The sequence below is a fragment of the Neoarius graeffei genome, chromosome 14 (assembly GCF_027579695.1).
Source record: "Neoarius graeffei isolate fNeoGra1 chromosome 14, fNeoGra1.pri, whole genome shotgun sequence".
Classification (NCBI taxonomy): Eukaryota; Metazoa; Chordata; class Actinopteri; order Siluriformes; family Ariidae; genus Neoarius; species Neoarius graeffei.
In genome coordinates, this window is record NC_083582.1 from 28,437,669 (window position 1) to 28,458,903 (window position 21,235).

At 42.7% G+C, this 21,235-nt stretch overlaps 1 protein-coding gene across 4 annotated transcripts in view; it reads left to right on the forward strand.

Annotated features, from left to right (window-relative positions):
• The window catches only part of LOC132898099 (zinc transporter ZIP11-like), a 365,574-nt gene that overhangs the window by 326,104 nt on the left and 18,235 nt on the right, over positions 1-21,235 (forward strand). The window contains exon 8 of one of the 4 annotated variants that reach the window (XM_060939489.1): positions 11,318-11,970. The exons of 2 other annotated variants lie outside the window; for them this stretch is intronic. In XM_060939489.1, the coding sequence (XP_060795472.1) occupies positions 11,318-11,741 (424 nt within the window). In that variant the 3' untranslated portion in view covers positions 11,742-11,970. Of the gene's footprint in view, positions 1-11,317; positions 11,971-21,235 lie in introns of those variants that run through there. One more of the 4 variants, XM_060939488.1, reaches the window with a different exon arrangement.

Sequence of the window (21,235 nt, forward strand, 5' to 3'; positions counted from 1 at the left end):
TGTGAAATCAAATAGCACACATCCGGAGAAAATCATCAGGGGCTGCAGAGGACACAGGGAGAGGGAGCACTCTCAAAATTACTTGTTCACCAGGTGTCTCCAGAGGCTGATATAGTATGTATAATAATCATATCGATGTTTTTGGATAGGACAGGACTTCTCACAACCAATTATGTGGGCATTTTATGTTTTATCTGCAGATATAAAACCCATTGTTTTGGACAAAATGAATATTATGCAATCAGCAAATATGTTTTACGTCCACAGTAGTTGAAGCTCTTCAGTCCAACACTGGCCTCATCCCCCTGTGTTCCTTATTTCCATTGAAGGATGTCAGCAGCCCTAGTCTGTGAGGAGTTTCACATGTTCTCAGCATATTTATGTGGGTTTGCTCTGTTTTCTGGTTTCCTCCAACTCCCGAAAAACATGTCAGGAAGTGGATTGGCTAAGATTAGATTAGATAGATTAGATTAGATTCACTTTATTCATCCCACATCGGGGAAATTCACATGTTACAGTAGCAAGAAAATGTCATACAGATAACAAATAAAACTGAAATAAAAATTAGACAAATGAAAGATTAAATACAGAGGGCTATTTGCATTATCTACTGTGAAAAAGTATAGAAATATTGCCTTATTGAAAGGCTCAGAAAAATTGCACATTACAGGTAGACCGTGTGTGTGTGTGTGTGTGTATATATATATATATATATATATATATATATACACACACACACACACACACAGGCCTGTCGACAGGGGGGGACAAACGGGTATGTTGTCCCGGGCCCAGGAATGGGGAGGGCCCAGAACTGGGCTCTCATGAAGTTGCGATTAAATTATTTTATTTCATTTCGAAATGTGCTATATTTGCATTCAATAAATGATTTCTAGATCTTTTGCCTTTATTGTCTTTGAAAAAGGCGTCAAGGACCCCCTACCACCCCTAATGCAAAAATGGTTTGGTCTGACTCTTTGATTAAGGGGAAAAAAATGACATCGTTCGATCATAGCGCTTCGACAATCAGCGTGTGTGCCATTTGCCAACATGCACAAGTCAGGAGCACAGAAAAGAAAAGAGAAAAAGAGAGGAAGAAACCAAGAGACTCAGGGGCTCACTGCATAAATATTTTAAAAAAGATTCGGATGATGCAGCAGGTACTAGCAAAGGCAGTGGGGCAGCTGAGCCAGGTAAGACACAGCCAACTTTTTCCAGCCCCGTAAAGTAACACCAACCAAGGCACGCGCGGCACGCAATTCATGTTACAAACGAGGGGAGAGCAAGTCACACTGAACACCATATCAAACGCACAGGGCATTGAATCATTTCGTAACCACAACGGCTTAATAACATTGTGTTTCATATATCTGATTGAAGCTAAGAATATTCACATTAGCCCGCAATCATATCCCGCCGTTTCTCAAGCGATGTGTTCTTCTCTGCTTTTCACACCAGACAGTACGCACGCACAGTATACTATGTTCGCCCCCAGCCCTGCCCGAAATCCCCCGTCCATCGCTGCTCCTTCAAGAGCACCCCAATCGCGTGATTATAGTAGACTATCCACGAGTTTAGGAAGGCATTGCAGGGGCTGTCGCATGCAGGCTTGGGGCGTAACGGAATACATTTAATGGCGTTCGGTTAAAGGATACAAAATAACAGTAACCGCTTATTCCGTTACAGTACAGGGGGGAAAGATTCAGTGAAATTGGGGATTACTTCACAGGATCACAATGTGTGTGAGGTTGCTGGTTTTGGGCTTTTTTTTGGTTAAAATGTTAAAACTGTAAAAATGTTGAAATGCTAAAATGAAATGGTTGTTGACCCGTTGAATGGTTTTTGAATACCTAAGGGTTGGAGTGAGTAGAGACTGGGATAAGAGAGGTGGGTGGGTGTGTGTGGGGGTTGGCCCGGGGGGGGCCCGTTAGGGGGGGCCCATTCAGAGCATTTTGTCCCGGGCCCAGCCAAAGCTGTCAGCGGCCATGTATATATACACACACATACATACACATATATATATATAAGTATGCATAAAAATAGTTTAAGGCCTATATTATTGCACATAATAATTGCATCGATGAGAGATGGCAGAGGTAGTAGTGGTGAAGTAGTGCAAATATAACGACAAACAGGTTATTGTTGCTACGTTACAAGTTGTGGGTGTTATATAGTCTGACAGCAGCAGGTATGAATGACCTGCGGTATCTCTCCTTCTTACACCGTGGGTGTAGCAGTCTACTACTAAAAGAGCTGCTTAAAGCCCCCACAGCCTCATGTAGGGGGTGAGAGGGGTTATCCATGATTGATGTCAGCTTGGCTAACATCCTCCTCTCACCCACCTCCTCAATGGAGTCCAGAGGACAGTCCAAGACTGAGCCAGCCCTTCTGACCAGTTTATTAAATTTCTTCCTGTCCCTCTCTGAACTACCACAGCATAGAAAATCGCTGATGCCACCACAGAGTCATAAAAAGTCCTAAGCAGTGTCCTGCACACACCAAAAGACCTCAGTCTTCTCAACAGGTGGAGACGACTTTGGCCCTTCTTGTACAGGACATCTGTGTTGTTAGTCCAGTCCAGTTTGTTGTTGAGGTGAACACCCAGGTATTTGTACTCCTCCACAATCTCAATGTCCAAACCCTGGATGTTCGCTGGTGCAATTTGAGGAGCCGTCCTTCTGAAATCGATCATCACCTCCTTTGTCTTGCTGGCGTTGATGCGCAGGTGGTCCAGTTCGCACCAGGCGACAAAGTTGGTGATGACCTCTCTGTACTCCAGATCGTCCCCCTCTGACACACGTCCAACGATGGCTGTATCATCTGAGAACTTCTGGAGGTGGCAGCTGTCCGTGTTGTAGCTGAAGTCAGATGTGTAAAGTGTAAAGAGGAAAGGAGAGAGCACTGTACCCTGTGGAACCCCTGTGCTGCAGACTACCACATCAGACACAGTCGCGGAGCCTCACATACTGTGGTCATTTAATGAGGTAGTCGATGATCCATGCAGCCAGGTGGCAGTCAACACCAGCTCCCTCCAGCTTCCCCCTAAGCAGTGATGGCTGGATTGTGTTGAAAGCACTGGAGAAGTCAAAGAACATGACTCTCACAGTGCTCCCAGTGCCCTCCAGGTGTAAAAGTGACCGGTGTAGCAGGTAAATGACAGCGTCATCCACACCAATGCCTGGTCGATATGCAAACTGCAGGGGGTCCATCTCACTGTTCACCAGGTGTCGGAGGTGGGAGAGAACAATCCTCTCCATGATCTTCATCAGGTGAGACATTAAAGCTACTGGCCTAAAGTGGTTGAGCTCCCTGGGGTGCGCAGTCTTGGGAACTGGAACCACACATAATGTTTTCCACAGAAGTGGAACTTTCTCCAGACTGAGGCTCAGGTTGAAAATGTACAGAAGTATCCCACAGAGCTGATCTGCACAAGCAGTCTGGAGTTGATACCATCAGGGCCAGCAGCTTTCCCCGTCTTGATCCTCCTCAGATCCTTCAACACCTGATCAGCTGTTATGGAGAGGCGAGGGGTGTAGCCTAGGTGTGACTCCTGTAGAGTGAGATCGGGGGTGGAGTGTGTGGGTTGGTCTGGCAGGGAGCAGAGGGGGGTGATGTGGTGTGAGGAGGGAGCTGTTGGTGTCAGAGGTATTATGGGGGGGGGGAGTGATATCACAGACCGGTCAGGACTATGATGAGTGGGGGAGCATGGGGTGGCACAGTCAAATCTGTTGAAAAAGAGATTCAACTCATTTGCCCAGTCCTGGCCCCCAGATACAGGGCCCCTCCCACTGTCCTTTGTGTGGCCAGAGATGGTTTTCAGGCCTCTCCATACCTCTCCGGTGTTGCTCCCCTTGAGGCGCTCCTCCAGCTTCCTCCTGTAGCTGTCCTTGCCTCTCCTTATCCCCCTCTTCAGCTCCCTCTGCACTCTCCTCCTTGTTGCCAGATTTAAAAACCCTCTTCTTCTCGTTTAATAGGGCTTTTAGTTCAGAGGTCACCCAGGGTTTATTGTTGGGAAAACACCGTACCTTCCTGACTGGCACAGTGTTTTCAACACAGAAATTAATGTAATCTGTGATGCAGGTTGTCAGGCTATCAATGTCATCCCCGTGAGGTTCACACAACACATCCCAGTCCGTGGTGTCAAAGCAGTCCCTCAGTGCCATACTAGTCTCCTCAGACCAGCTCCTTACGTACCTCTTGGTGGGTGGTTGTTTATTCACCATAGGTATGTGTGTAGGGGACAAGTGAACCAGATTGTGGTCAGAACGACCCAGCGGGGGGAGGGGTGATGAATTATATGTGTCCTTGGTGTTCACATACATTAAATCCAAAGTTCTGTTGTCTCTGGTGTGGCATTTCACATAATGAGTGAAGGTTGGGAGAGTGGAGGACAGGGAAGCATGATTGAAGTCACCGGAGATTAGTAGCAGGGACTGGGGGTGCAATGTCTGAAGCTTTGACACTGTAGTGTGTAAGAGCTCACAGGCTGCAGCAGCATTGGCCGCCGGGGGGATGGACACAGTTATCGCGATAACTTGCGAGAATTCCCTCGGGAGGTAATATGGCCGAATGCTAACCGCTAGCAGTTCAGTGTTTTTACTGCAGTACTGCTCCTTTATCCTGATGTGCCCCAGGTTACACCATCTGTCATTCACAAACATCGCTATACCCCCTCCTTTCCTCTTACCGCTCTCTTTGGCTTTCCTGTCCGCTCTCACGAGTTGAAATCCGTCCAGAGTGACGTGTGAGTCCGGTGAGAGTTCATTCAGCCAAGTCTCTGTAAAGCACATAAGGCTACACTCCCGGTACTCCCTCTGCAGCCTGGTTAGCGCCGTTAGCTCATCCATCTTATTAGGGACAGATGTTATGTTTCCCATGATGACAGACGGTATGCATGGTTTGTACCGTCTTTTCTTCTCCCGGCACTTCATTCCAGCTCTGCATCCCCTTCTCCTTCTCCTTAATTCCGTGGGGATCACCGGTCTTTCCACGGGGAGTACCTTGGTGTTGCACAGTGCTAACAGCTGCTCCCAAATGTAAACAATGGAGCCGTGGCTGAAGGGGTCCGCTGATGCCGATTTAAGTAGCCTCAGAAAGAAAAAGAGAAAAATACAAATACACAGTCTGACGAGTAGTACATCCCTAGGTGCACACTTCCGACTGAGACTAGTGCAGAAAGAAACACGAAAAAAGTACAAAAACATACCAAAACACAAACACGCTCGGAGCTACTGCAACTAGCTGCCACTCTTGTGGCACCATCATTTTGTTCCAAGATATATTGCTCCTAAGCATGAATCGCATGAATAATTTTGCACCCTGTGATGGAGTGGTGTCCTGTCTGGGGTGTATTCCCATCTCACCTCCAGTGTTTCCAGGACAGGCTCCAGATCCACTATGGACCCTGACCAGAATAAAGTGGTTACTGGAAGTGAGTGAAGGAGTAGTGCCCCCCAGTGGCTGATTAGTAGACGGTTATGATAGGCTGACTAGAGGGACATGGTGTTCAAGTCTTATGACAAATAACTCAGTGTTAAAGGAGAACTGAAGGCAATTTTTTTTTATCAAAAGTCTATTTATCTCATTTTATTAAATATAGGAATGCATTTTTGATAGCTATTTTGTCACTGCTATAGCCAGTTATGAGTGTTTGAATTCTTCTTCTTTTGGCTGCTCCCGATTAGGGGTCGCCACAGCGGATCTTTCATCTCCATTGCTCCCTGTCTTCAGCATCCTTCTCTACCACACCTGTCACTTTCATGTCCTCTCTCACCACATCCATGTATCTCCTCTTTGGCCTTCCTCATTTTCGTTTGCCTGGCAGCTCCATTCTCAACTTTCTCCTTCCCACATGCTCTGCATCTGTTCTCAGGACGTGCCCATACCATCTCAGTCTCATCTCTCTTAGCTTAATTCCCAAGCTCTCCACATGTGCTGTCCCTCTGATGTGCTCGTTCCTTATCCTGTCCAACCTTGTCACTCCCATCGCAAACCTTAACATCCTCAACTCCGCCACCTCCAACTTTGCCTCCTGTCTCTTCATTAAGGGTACGGTCTCCAATCCATACACCACAGCTGGTCTCACTACTGTCTTATACATCTTACCTTTCACTTTTGCTGGGACTTTTCTATCACAAATGACTCCCGAAATCCTTTTCCAACTGCTCCACCCTGCCTGCACTCTCTTACCTCACTATCGCAGCCCTTCTCCAACTGCTCCACCCTGCCTGCACTCTCTTTCCCACCTCATTATCACAGCCCCCATTTTCCTGCACAGTTGACCCCAGGTACAAACACTTACGAGTGTTTGAAATATGCTACGTAATATATCAGTCCATATGTCAAAGCAATGGCCGTAAACGAGGTTCATTGAGACCTGTGCGAGACATTGTAGGACGTAAGTAAAATGTACAGCGGAAATCAAAGTGACCAACATCTGTCAACATTGTCAAAAGACGCGCGCGCCCTCTTTCGAATGCCGATGTAATCAAGCCGGGAGTTTTCTTTGTTTTCATACCGGTAGCACTCAGGAAAGTTTGAAAAAAGTAGGCAGTAATCGTCATTTAAACTCGTTTTTGTGTAATATTTCGTTTGGAAAACAGTTCAAAATGGCGGCACTGACACCTGGCTGACACTTCACGTTTCGAAGTCTTGTGAAGATCGTGCAGATAAGCAATGCCTGCCGTGGACCAAACAAACTAAATTCAACATGGCTGAAAACTGAATAGGTCGATAAATATAATATTTAATTGCAATTAGTTGCCAATATGAGTCACGATATAAGGTTACTAAAACCAAAAACATAATTGAATAACATGTTAATTAAAAAATAAAGCAAGTTTAAAAATAACTTCAGTTCTCCTTTAACCCTGTCAAGTGCCAGCTGAAATCTGATGAGCTGATAGCATGTTTATGAATTAACTCATTAGAAATCTATTGAGAGATTAGCCAATTATGCAGAATTCCAAATTTCAGCTCATTGAAAGTTATTTTAGACTGAAGATGAAGACAAACATTTCATATATAGTAAAACTGAATTAAAGAACATACGAGTGTATTTGTGGGCAAGCCTCAAAAAAACTTTACACAGAAGTGTAAATCTGGAGGTATAAAAAGAAAGTGTGATCTGTGAGTGTGCACTAATCATCATGATAAGATTAGAAGTAGTGTCAACCAGAAGCATTCTCTGACAGACCTGTCCTGGGAGTTTCCACTCTGTTGTGTGATGCTGCCACCCAGTGATCAGGAGCAGTGTTAAATATGCAAATATAAACGTGGGTCTAGTGGCATGAGATGGTCTAAGACATGAGCAGGGAGGTGTTTGTCGGAGGAGAGAGAAAGACCGTGTGTGTGTTAGTTTTTGTGCTGAAAGAAGATGGATTACCGTACATAATATGACATAACATCATTGACTCATCAGAACACACATTACATAGACGTGTGTGTGTGTGTGTGTGTGTGTGCGTGTGTGTGAGGGAGAGAAAGAGAGAGAGAGAGAGCCCACAAGTGTTCTTTTGTCTCAATAAATTTATGCTAGAGTAAGAGCATTGTCTGGAATGGAGCAATGTGCACACATGTTGCAGTTATTATAGAACAAGAAAGGAGTCTTTGTCACACTGACTATCTAAAATCTGCCAAAAAAGGGACTGAGAGAGAGAGAGAGAATGAATATGAATAATTCAAATATCCCTGTTTAAAAATAATATAACTCTATAGGCTTTAAAACGCAGTACTTTCATGAACGGAAGTTATTATTATGGTGGTGATATTAGGAGGGTAACATTGCCACCTCACAGCTTCAGCGTCCTTGGTTTGATCCTGTTCAGGATAAAGTGCTTACTGGAGATGGAATAATGAATGTTAATATTGTTTTGAAGTATTTTAAAGTATTTGTGATCTGATGTCATGTGAAACACTCAAAAGTTGCTGTTTGGAATTGAAAATGATTTCCCACAGTGTATTTTTCTTACACTCTTCACACACGCACCCCCCCGTCTTTAAGGCACTAGAGTAATGCATGTGTGTGAAACAAAAGTCCACTTGTTTCCAGAGGGGAAAACCGCTGCATGTCTTTTTCTCTCTCTTTCCTCTTTCCTTGTTCTCATGGTCAAAGGCAGTCTTCACATTCCCCCATACCCACACACACTTGGGTGCACTGTTAAAACCAGATGCTTTGAACCTCTTCAAAGCAGAATGGGTTGGGGTTTTTTTTGTATTTTTTTTAAACCCTCGTTCCTCCTATGTGAAGAATGTTTTGAAGGTGCTGAGCATATGGTTTTCACTACAGCTGAGAGTCCAGCCACACAGCTGCACTTTACAACTGATGTCTTTTCCAGCATCACACAATATCTACTTTGTTAAGTGGCTGGTTAGAGTTGGAGCCTTTTCAGAGACCTGTGTATAACTTTTAACAGCAGTAGCATCTGAGGGTGTGTAATCTTTTTTTAACGTGAACAGTCTGACACACACACAGCTTAAGTTCTTCAAAAGTTGTCAGTGTAGGATTAATCCCATGAAACACATTCAGCTGAAACACAATTGGCTTGTTTTTTAACTTTTGAGTTGCAGAAATAGAAGGTTGAAATAGAATGTAAAATGCAACTAGATAGAGACTGTGACCACAGTTACAGTAATTTGTGCTAGCTGTTACAGTAATTTGTGCTTGCTGTTACAAACCGGAATGTCGGGTCAATGTACCCTATAGATCCAGAACGGTAAGAGAGAGAATGATGCTTAGTGAGGAAAAGTTGCGCCCTGCCACCCTGAACAATTTTTTTTTTTTTAATTGAAAAAATCATGAAAATCGAGAGTTAGAATTGATTGAAAAACATCCCGTTTTTCATGGCTAATTCCAGATCAGTGATCCAGATCACCACCAAAAGTCATAGCAACATAATTCAGCCCAGAGGTATTCCATGTGAAATTTGGTGATGATTGATTGAAAACTGAAGGAGAAATAGCATCGTAAAAACATTAGGAGATTAATAATAATAAGAGGAACTAGATAGATACTGTGACTAAAGTCACAGTGATTTGTGTTAGATCTTACAAACTGGGACGTCCCGTCACTGTACCCTATAGATCCGGAATGGTAAGAGATAGTGAATTACGCTTAGTGAGGAAAAAAGCCCATTTTTCATGAATCATTCCAGTTTGGTGATCCAGATCAGCACCGAAAGTCATAGCAACTTAATTCAGCCCAGAGGTGGTATTCTTGTGAAATTTGCTGATGATTGGTTGAAAACTGAGGGAGAAATAGCATCCTAAAAAACTTTAGGAGAATAATAATAAAGTAGAAAGATCCTGAGTGAGAGTAACAATTTGTGCTAGTGCAGCTAGTGCAAACTAATCAGGATTGTTTACAGTCAGCAAAATACATTTGTAGTTTATTTTGCAGACACGAGTCAGAATGAAGTATAATAGAATATAGGAGATATATAGCTATTAAAGGAGTTCAATGCAATTACTACAAAAGCTGGTACTGACAAAGAGACCAGAAGCTATGGAATAAAACACTATGGTCTATGATAGTACAGGAAAATAATCAACAATAGCATGGTGTGAAGTAGCTTGATGCAAAGCAGAGTGATTGTTACCACCCTTGAGATACTTTTCCTACAGCATCATGTTTTATATTTACTGAGATTTACCAGCGTTAATAAGTTATGCCCTGGTATCACTTATTGTAGTAGCTACATAGGATAGCAGACTGATTTTATAAGTGGTTGAATGGGATAGGCTTGGATGATGTATGGGTGACTTTAGTGCATGAATTGGGAAGAATAGTCAGATCTGGCATTAAGTAGCTAGAAGGCATGACAGTAGACAGATACATTTCAGTGGGATAATATTGGGATAGAAACCTCTCTAGAAATGTTGGGATAGAACATTGGCTTACTATCATTCTGCTTCACAAAAAAGTGCAAAAATAAAGTGAAACCTCATCGATACATCAACACTGGCATCTGAATGATTTTATTATTGTCAGTATTGTGAAGATGTCAGAGATGGTCGATTGACTCATGCCATGAGGAGGCTGAATATTGGATTGACCATCAGCTGGTACTGGCAAACCTAAACCTGCATATCAGCCCGCCTGTTTGTTGATTTTTGACTCCGCTACCAAAATCCCATTGTGGGTTTTAAAGATAGAAGCAGTTGTTCACAAGCTCTCTCAGCCTGCTGGCGCTTCCTCAGGTGACATCACGAATGTGGCTCCAGACTCCCTTGGGATTTTTCCAGATGCGTTTTGTTATTTTCTTTTTTTCTGCTGTAGACAGATGGCCTTGTGCAAAATTACCATTCTGGATGAGTGTGTAAAGGGACATTCTTTCATATAAAAAAAAAAAACGAATTTGGTCCAGAATATGCACTTTAAAGTGCCATTCCACCATTGGATGTATTTTTTTGGCATAAAATACAATATATTTTATGGCAACATGACTAGACAGAGAAATCTTTTAGCTTCAAAATGATATATCAAACATAATTTTTTGACAACGACAAGTATATTAATTTTGCGACCAAAGTCACCTACCCTTTTAATTTCCGCGCGGTAGTGAAACGTCATGTCATCGGCAGGTTCCCCTTCTTGTGTACCACGTCACGTGTGACGTGGCACAGATTATCAGCAATGGCAGATAGAACGCGATTGTCAGCTTCGGAGAAGAAGCGAAGGAAAATAGCAAGTGATGCCCAAAGGAGACGGTCGATGGTGAATATCGGCACAGCAATCGACAAGTGGAAATCGCGTTCTATCCGCCATTGCTGATAATCTGTGCCACGTCACACGTGACGTGGTACACAAGAAGGGGAACCTGTCGATGACATCACGTTTCACTACCGCGCGGAAATTAAAAGGGTAGGTGACTTTGGTCGCAAAATTAATATACTTGTCGTTGTCAAAAAATTATGTTTGATATATCATTTTGAAGCTAAAAGATTTCTCTGTCTAGTCATGTTGTCATAAAATATATTGTATTTTATGCCAAAGAATACATCCAATGGTGGAATGGCACTTTAAGGGAATGATGGTGTAGGAAGACTCTGGTGTGAGTGGAGCACAGAAGCACAGCAGGCAGTTGTTTGCGATTCACTCTCGACTTTATTGCTGCTTTACAGCACACAACTTAGACACACTCTCTCACAGACGCACACACACATACAGGCTAGAAGCAAGCCCTCGGCCCTGTCCTCCCCTTCTCACCCTCCTTTTATCAGGCGCAATCACTGAAGGAGACACACAAACACATGTTAATTGATAACAGGTGTAATGACATGACCACTCACCTTCCCTGACTCCGCCCTCCATTCACAGACTGATGCTCGGCCACGCCCCCACTGCCACATACCCCCACCGCCCGACTCAGGCCAGGGAGCCGTCCGACCTGAAGCTAACTCCCCCCCCCTTGACGGGAGAGGAAGTCCGCCACCGCCATTTGTGCCCCCGGCCTGTGGATCACCTCAAATTTAAATGGCTGGAGTGCAAGATACCAACGGGTGATCCGTGTGTTGGCATCCTTCATGCGGTGGAGCCACTGGAGGGGCATATGGTCCAGGAAAGGAAGGCAAACAGTTTACTCAGGAAGGCAAACAGTTTACTGTCCTTTGCAAGGTTTTGTGGATATTTTTTCTCTTTTCCTTCTCATACAAAACCACATATTAAACAGTACTATTGCACGCACGTGGTATTTACAGTGGAAGGCAAATTGCAGGTTTACACTTATCGGCCACTTTATTAGGAGCACTTATCTACCTGCTGTTTTATGCAGTTATGTAATCAGCCAATCCCTTGACAGCAGCACAATGCATAAAAATATGCAGATAGAAATCAAGAACTTCAGTTAATGTTCACATCAAACATCAGAAAGGGAAAAATTGTGATCTCTAACTTTCACTGTGGCATGGGTGTTGGTGCCAGATGGACTCATCTCATCTCATTATCTCTAGCTGCTTTATCCTTCTACAGGGTCGCAGGCAAGCTGGAGCCTATCCCAGCTGACTACGGGCGAAAGGCGGGGTACACCCTGGACAAGTCGCCAGGTCATCACAGGGCTGACACATAGACAACCATTCACACTCACACCTACGGTCAATTTACAGTCACCAGTTAACCTAACCTGCATGTCTTTGGACTGTGGGGGAAACCGGAGCACCCGGAGGAAACCCACGCGGACACGGGGAGAACATGCAAACTCCACACAGAAAGGCCCTCGCCGGCCACGGGGCTCGAACCCGGACCTTCTTGCTGTGAGGCGACAGCGCTAACCACTACACCACCGTGCCGCCTGCCAGATGGACTAGTTTGAGTATTTCAGAAACTGCTGATCTCCTGGGGTTTTTTACACACAACATTCTCTAGAGTTTACACAGAATAGTGCAGAAAAAAAAAAAAAAACGAGTATGCTACGGTTCTGTGGGTAGAAAAGGCTTGTTGATAAAAGAGGTCTGAGGAAAATGGCCAGATTGGTTTGAGCTGCCAGGAAGGATATAGTAACCCATATAATCACTTTTTACAACCGTGGTGAGCAGAAAAGCGTCTCAGCATGCAACAGCAGAAGACCACATTGGGTTCCACTCCTGCAGCCAAGAACAGGAATCTTAGAATCAAGAACAAGTTCCTATTAAAGTGGCCGGTGAGTGTATATTAATGCACTTTTTCTAATACATTACTGTTTCTAGAGTAACCAGTAATTTTGTGTTTAATTAACAGGGGTTTTTTTTAATGGTGGGAGCTCCAGATAAACTAAGTCTAATAATGGATTTAAAAAAGTGCTGCTGTTTAACAGATAGATGGTGTAATGGTTCATAGGGTTAAGCTTTGTTTGTGGAGAAAACATCTTTCTTCTGGTCTTGTCCAAGATGAAAAATAAAAGAGGCTGGTGAGACACACAACTGTGTTTCATGTTAGTTATTTCAAAGAACATCATCTTTTTTCAAAGAACACCAGGCAATGCTCACAGGAGAATTATCTGACTATGCTGGGTGCTTACCACATTCAGCCATGTTTTTTTCTTTCTGAAAAGCCAGAGTTAGTGGTGGAGTGAAGGGGTGTTGCATGAGTGTCTATAAAATGACCTTAACAGTTTTTTAAATTAGTTTTCTTAGTCACTTTGTTAGCTAGATGTCTAGATACTGTAGCTAAATGTTACTTTGGTCAGCTATAGATCTGAGAGGATTTTATTGTTTGTTGTCTCTAGGCTGAGAAGAGTTTAAAGCTGGCTCACTCATTGGTTAGGACTTCATTGCCGGGACAGAAGGCCATGGCAGTGTATGTTTATGTAGGAAATGACAGATGAATTAACCAATCAGATTTTGATTTATAGTGGGAGGGACAAAAATGAATCGTCCTAGGCCTTCTCGAAGGCCAGCGCAAGCTTAACCGCAAGTCTGCACCGTCAGCACAGCAGTGAAGTCACCTTCCAATTGGTGTAGCGTTCATCAGTAGTGTTAGCAAATGCTAATAAGGTGGTCAAGCCAAGTGCTATCGAGCAAGTAGCACAGGCTAACGACCGAGAAACTAAGCCCATGTTTACATTAGACCGAATCAGCGGATCATCAGATTAACGTTTTTAAAACGATTAGTGTGCACACAGCAACACCAATACACGATTTGCGTGCACACAGCAACACCAATACACGGATACGCTTGGCTCCGCAGGCATCCTGCGCTCCAAATCACTCCGCCCTGAACAGCGAGTGCCCTCTGGAGGGTGCGCACTCCGGCCTTGCGCAGCTCACAGAGTGCGCGAGTGTAGTGCACAAGCTGTGATTCGGGACTGAGCCGCTGTGTGTGATCCCAGCGCATATCACTTACCACTTGCAAGTGGAAGGATGGCAAGCCTAAAGACAATCATAACTACACAATGGGCAGTATTTGCATCAGTATTTGCAGTATTTTCATACTTTTATACTCTTTAATGAAAGGTGATACAAGGCGGAAGTCCGCGCCGTTTTTCAGCAGTCGCGTCACATGACCAACGCCAGCGAATCAGGAAGGTGGATGTCACAGTGACGTTGTCCAATGACGACACCAGCTAGAGCTCAGTACAGCGTATCCGCGTATTCTCAATGTTTACACAGCACCGGAGCTGACACGATCTGGATTGAATACGTGGACCCTGGCGGATTCCCGTTTCCCGGCGTTTCCAGGCGGTTTAATGTAAACGGACAGTGCATCCGCGAAGAAAACGAGACAGATACGGTCTAATGTAAACTTGGCCTGAGATTTCTGTCTTCAGACTCTTCTTCCATGCAGCTCGGCATAGTATTTTTCACTCAGACTTAAGTATTCATTTCCCAATGTAATTTACTTAGTTACTTTTAAAATCAACATTGACAGCTACACACAACAGAGTGACCTGGCAGCCTGCCGGTAATCCCTTGCAAAATCCTTTGCCCTGTTGCTCTTTTGGTGTGTCTGGCTTAGTTTTGGCTGAGCTCAAATCCCAGCTGTAATATTAACAGTTCACCGCTGCTGTAGATAGTCATTAATATACCTTGTTTGTTTGTTTTTTTGTAATATTCTGTTTCTCTATAAATGCACCATGGGAAGCCTGAGGGAAATTGTATTTCAGTGCACTGTGTATTTGTATATGGACATATTGATGATAAAGTTTCTTGAAGCTGAATATAAATACACTTGTGCTGAGGCCATGGCTTTAACTGCCATTTTTTAATTATGTTCTACATATTTTCCAGGTTATTTGTACTCGTGAAAAAAAAAAGATTATTACTCCTTTAAATGGTATTCACCAACGATGGTCACCTTTACACATGTTCAAACATTGACACATATGCACAACCAAATAGTAAATGCAATTAAAGCATTCAGAAAAGGACTAAATAAGAATGGCGAGGACTCAGCATACTGCTATGCAGCAGGTGAAGGAAGAAGGGAAGGGAAAGAAATCCTCAGTGTCCAGGTGGACAGGTTTGAGAGTCAGTAGTAAAGCCAACACTGTTATTACAGGTGAAATTATCCCCCTCCTCTTCTCTCTCTTACATTTATAGTGCGCTTTCTGTTCTGGTCAAATTGAAATGCTGTGCAGTATGATGGCACTTGTTTATATAGTGAGATTATCATCATCTATCTTCAGTGTGGGAAGAGTCTGGTGGCTCGCTGTGTAAATGTTATTTTGTATTCCGCTATTCAAAGAGCACATTGTGCAGAGCTCTCCAACCACATAAAGGCACTGCTCTCTCGCTCTCTCTCTCCTTAATCTTCATTCCAAGCTGGTTGTGTTTCTGTTGATGAGGCTTGACGAGCTTGTCATTATTATATCCTTTTAGTCTTTCCACTGTTCTCTCCTACTTTTTGTTTCACTCCCTTTTTCATCAAGCAAAATTCAATACCCAGCCCAGCACATTTGATTTAAATGTAGAGGTTATTGATTGTTTAATAAGTTAAAATGTGTTTCACAGACATGGAAGCGTAGGTGTATCCCTCTAATATCAAATAAGTCATTGCACTGGGTGCATATTAGGTTTTGTTGGCACAGCAGACGTGTTGCGGTCTCATTGCTCCAGGGTCCCCAGTGTGGAGTTTCTGTGAGTTTTCTCTGTCATTTACAGTGAGACTAGCCAGTTGTAGGCATCTGTGAGCTTGTGTATGCAGAAGAGGGTAGATAGCTTTCCTCTGAGTGTGTAGCTCTGCTCTGTGAGGAGCAGCTCAAAAAGATGCAGATCTTGTTTTTAGCAGTGTACGATTACTTACTGTCAGTTTGCCCATTGCAGCTTTGTCTTTTTTTTTTTTTTTTGTATACTTGAGGTTGATACCAGCCCACAACATTTTTCTCCTCTTCACTATATTAAGCTTCTTGTGGCAATGAGTGCATTGAGCCTTCTGTATGTGGGGGGACTGTCATTTAGAAGAAGAAGAAGAAGCCTTTATTGGTCACATGCACACTCAAGCACAGTGAAATACGCCCTCTGCATTTAACCCATCTGAAGCAATAAACACACGCCTGCACACACTCAAGTGAGCAATGAGCACACACACATACCCAGAGCAGTGGGCAGCCATGCTACAGCGCCTGGGGAGCAGCTGGGGGTTAGGTGTCTTGCTCAAGGACACTTCAGTCCAAGGCCACCCCATGTTAACGTAACTGCATGTCTTTGGACTGTGGGGGAAACCAGAGCACCTAGAGGAAACCCACGCAGACACGGGGAGAACATGCAAACTCCACACAGAAAGGTCCCCATCGGCCACTGGGCTCAAACCCAGAACCTTCTTGCTGTGAGGAGACAGTGCTAACCACTACAGCACCGTGCTGCCATTTAATACAAAGCAGTAAACTAAAACTGTTTTGAGAAACTTTTCTTACACACACACACACACACACACACACACACACTGTCATACCTTAAAGTGCATATCCTGGACCAATTTCGTTTTTTTTTTTTATATGAAAGTATGTCCCTTTACACACTCATACAGAAGGGTAATTTTGCACAAGGCCATCTGTCTACAGCAGAAAAAAATAAAATAACAAAATGGGTCTGGAAAAATCCCAAGGGAGTCTGGAGCCAGATTCGTGACGTTACCTGCGGAAACGCCAGCAGGCTGCGAGAGCTTGCACGGTTTCAGTGCACAGCCTGTGTAGACCAAGTGCTCCCATTTCTCTCTCATTGTCCGGTCTTTTGGAAAACAATGAGTACTAATCCCATCAAGATTGGTGTTGCTACACCCTCCTACGATACATCTGTTAACCATTTTAATAATTACGTGATAACATTGAAGAAATTTGCAGAAAAGCACCAGGTCGTTTTCTCATAAACAAACCAGCGCTGATGATGGATTCAGAAGGAGGCGTCCCGCACGCGACGTCACGAAAATCAATGTTTGCCAGGTAATCCAAATGCCAAGTTTTTTTCAGAGGCAGACGAATTCACCTCAAATAGTTTGATTTCAACTGAATTTTTCAGGTATTGCTCAAGGTAAAAAAAAAAGTGCACAAAATGTGACAGAGATTTGACCAAAGTTTAATATAAAATTGGAGAATTACATTGATCTTGCTCCTGAATTTACCCGTGATATGCATTTTAACATCTCCAAATGCTCAATCACAGACCAATGAGTTCTTTCGCGTAAATGCTGTCTACTCTGTGGCCATCGTGGCAGTGTTCCTAGACACCCACACACTCATAACCATCTTCAGCCATCTTCAACTATCTTTTTAGGGCTGGTTTGGAATGGGATTTAACATGGGGGAAGCAGCACACTTGAAACTACCCAAGTTTGTGGCTGACTAGCTGTCAGTTTGTTTACAGGGGAAGGACAAATGAGTTCTATAGATCATTCGATTTGTAGCTAAATTGGAAAAGTGCAGCATGAGTTTTTAAGAATGTCTCTTTGCTGTTTTCCCATAAATGTTAAACTGTAAAAATAAAATATTTACAAAACACTTAAAACACAATTTCTTGTAATTTTTATATACCATATACAGTGGATTATAAAAAAGTGTACACACCCTGTTAAAATGATTTTTTTCTAATGTAAAAAAAAAAAGAGATACCATAATAAATAATTTCAAAAGTTTTCCCACCTTTAATGTGACCTATAACCTGTACAATTCAATTGAAAAAACAAACAAATCTGTTAGGGGGAAAACATAAAAAAAAAAAAAGTACAATAAGCTGGTTGCATAAGTGTGCACACCCTTAAACTAATACTTTGTTGAGGCACCTTTTGATTTTAATTACAGCATTCAGTCTTTTGGGGTAGAAGTCTATCAGCCTGCCACATCTAGACTTGGCACTCTTCCTTGCAAAAGCGTTTCAAATCTGTCAGATTGTGAGGGCGTCTCTTGTGCACAGCCCTCTTCAGGTCACCCCACAGATTTTCAATTGGATTTTGGTCTGGGCTCTGGCTGGGCCATTCCAATACTTTTTTGGGTCATTGCCATGCTGAAAAGTGAAATTTCTCTTCATTTTCAGCTTTCTAGCAGACACCTGAATGTTTTGGGCCAAATTTGACTGGTATTTAGAACTGTTCATAATTCCCTCCACCTTGACTAAAGCCCCTGTTCCAGCTGAAAAAAAACAACAACCCCAAAGCATGATGCTGCCACCACCATGCTTCACCGTAGGTATGGTGTTCTTTTGGTGGTGTGCAGTGTTTTTTTTGCGCCAAACATACCTTTTGGAATTGTGGCCAAAAAGTTCAACCTTGGTTTCATCATACCATAGGACATTTTCCCACATGCTTTTGGGAGAGTGGATGGTTTTTTTTTTTTTTTGCAAAATTTAGACAGGCCTGGATGTTTTTCTTTGACCCTACCTCATAGTCCAGACATATGGAAAATACAGGAGATTGTCACATGTAGTACACAATCAGTACTTGCCAGAAATTCCTGCAGCTCTTTCAGTGTTGCTGTAGGCCTCTTGGCAGCCTCCCTGACCAGTTTTCGTCTTGTCTTTTCATCAATTTTGGAGGGACGTCCAGTTCTCAGTAATGTCACTGTTGTCCTATATTTTGTCCACTTCTTGATGACTGTCTTCACTGTACTCCATGGTATATCTAATGCCGTGGAAATTTTTTTGTACCCTTCTCCTGACTGATACCTTTCAACAATGAGATCCCTTCAATGCTTTGTAAGCTCTCTGTGAACCCTGGATTTTGCTGGAGGATGCAACTGAGTAAATGTCTGAACTTTATTTGGGGTTAATCAGAGTCATTTTAATCAATGGCAGGTGTGAACCCAAAAAGACTGAATGCTGTAATGAAATCTAAAGGTGCTTCAGCAAAGTATTAGTTTAAGGGTGTGCACACTTATGCAACCAGCTTATTGTACATTTTTTTATTTTTTATGTTTTTCCTAACAGATTTGTTTGGTTTTCAATGGAATTGTACAGGTTATAGGTCACATTAAAGGTGGGAAAAGCTTTGAAATTATTTATCGTGGTCTCATTTTTTTGCATCAGAAAAACCTATCAGTTTAACGGGGTGTGTACACTTTCTATATCCACTGTATCTTGTCATAATATAGATCTTTGCTGCTGTCATGAAGACCAAGGAATTGCCCTCAAAGCTTTGAGATGAAGTTGTTGGGGGGGGGGGAATTAAGGTTATTAAAACATCAGCAAAGCTTTGATCCTGCTTTGGAGCACTGTGAAAACCATAATAAGAAATTGCAATAAAAAATATGGCATAACCCAGACACTACCAAGAACAAGCCAAACTTAATGCAGCTACAAGACTTGGAGAGGTTACAGAGCTCACTGGCTGAAACAGGAGAACCTGTGTAGATCTCAACAATACCGTCAGCTCTTCACAGATATGGCTGGTATGGGTGGCAAGTAAAAAAACCACATCTGAGGAAGTCCATGTTAGAAAATCAGAGAGCTTTAGGAAAATGATTTTGCGGTCTGATGAGACTAAAATTGAGCCATTTGGCCTCAGGCCAAGGCATAGTGTAATGAGCTATGATGTGGCAATCAGGCAGAATGTAGAAATGCTCCGCTCCAGAGAATACTAGAGAATACATCCATGTAAATTTTGGTTCTGCTCAAATTATTCCCAAGTACAGTGGAGGAGAAATTAATAATTGCGTTGGCAGGTTTCATCATTGTTTATGATGTGTCTCTGTTTTCAAGCCAATATGTTCACTCTAGAATACTTGTTCTTATGCAGACAATGCAATTAATTGACTCAAAACAACTGTACAAACATTTGGCTATACAGTGGTGCTTGAAAGTTTGTGAACCCTTTAGAGTTTTCTATATTTTTGCATAAATATGACCTAAAACATCATCAGATTTTCACACAAGTCGTAAAAGTAGATAAAGAGAACCCAGTTAAACAAATGATACAAAAATATTATACTTGGTCATTTATTTATTGAGGAAAATGATCCAATATTACATATCTGTGAGTGGCAAAAGTATGTTAACCTCTAGGATTAACAGTTAATTTGAAAATGAAATTAGAGTCAGGTGTTTTCAAATCAATGAGATGACAATCAGGTGTGAGTGGGCACCCTGTTTTATTGAAAGAACAGGGCTCTATCAAAGTCTGATCTTCACAACACATGGTTGTGGAAGTGTATCATGGCACGAACAAAGGAGATTCCTGAGGACCTCAGAAAAAGCATTGTTGATGCTCATCAGGCTGGAAAAGGTTACAAAACCATCTCTAAAGAGTTTGGACTCCACCAATACACAGTCAGACAGATTGTGTACAAATGGAGGAAATTCAAGACCATTGTTACCCTCCCCAGGAGTGGTTGACCAACAGAGATCACTCCAAGAGCAAGGCATGTAATAGTCAGCAAGGTCACAAAGGACCACAAGGTAACTTGTAAGCAACTGAAGGCCTCTCTCACATTGGTTAATGTTAATGTTCCTGAGTCCACCATCAGGAGAACACTGAACAACAATGGTGTGCATGGCAGGGTTGCAAGGAGAAAGCCACCGCTCTCCAAAAGTAACATTGCTGCTCGTCTGCAGTTTGCTAAAGATCACATGGACAAGCCAGAAGTCTATTAGAAAAATGTTTTGTGGACAGATGAGACCAAAATAGAACTTTTTTTGGTTTAAATGAGAAGCGTTATGTTTGGAGAAAGGAAAACACTGCATTCCAGCATAAGAACCTTATCCCATCTGTGAAACATGGTGGTGGTAGTATCATGGTTTGGGCCTGTTTTGCTGCATCTGGGCCAGGACGGCTTGCCATCATTGATGGAACAATGAATTCTGAATTATACCAGCAAATTCCAAAGGAAAATGTCAGGACATCTGTCCATGAACTGAATCTCAAGAGAAGGTGGGTCATGCAGCAAGACAACGACCCTAAGCACACAAGTCGTTCTACCAAAGAATGGTTAAAGAAGAATAAAGTGAATGTTTTGGAATGGCCAAGTCAAAGTCCTGACCTTAATCCAATCGAAATGTTGTAGAAGGACCTGAAGCCAGCAGTTCATGTGAGGAAACCCACCAACATCCCAGAGTTGAAGCTGTTCTGTACAGAGAAATGGGCTAAAATTCATCCAAGCCGGTGTACAGGACTGATCAACAGTTACCGTAAATGTTTAGTTGCAGTTATTGCTGCATAATGGGGTCACACCAGATACTGAAAGCAAAGGTTCACATACTTTTGCCACTCATAGATATGTAATATTGAATCATTTTTCTCAATACATAAATGACCAAGTATAATATTTTTGTCTCATTTGTTTAACTGGGTTCTCTTTATCTACTTTTAGGACTTGTGTGAAAATCTGATATTGTTTTAGGT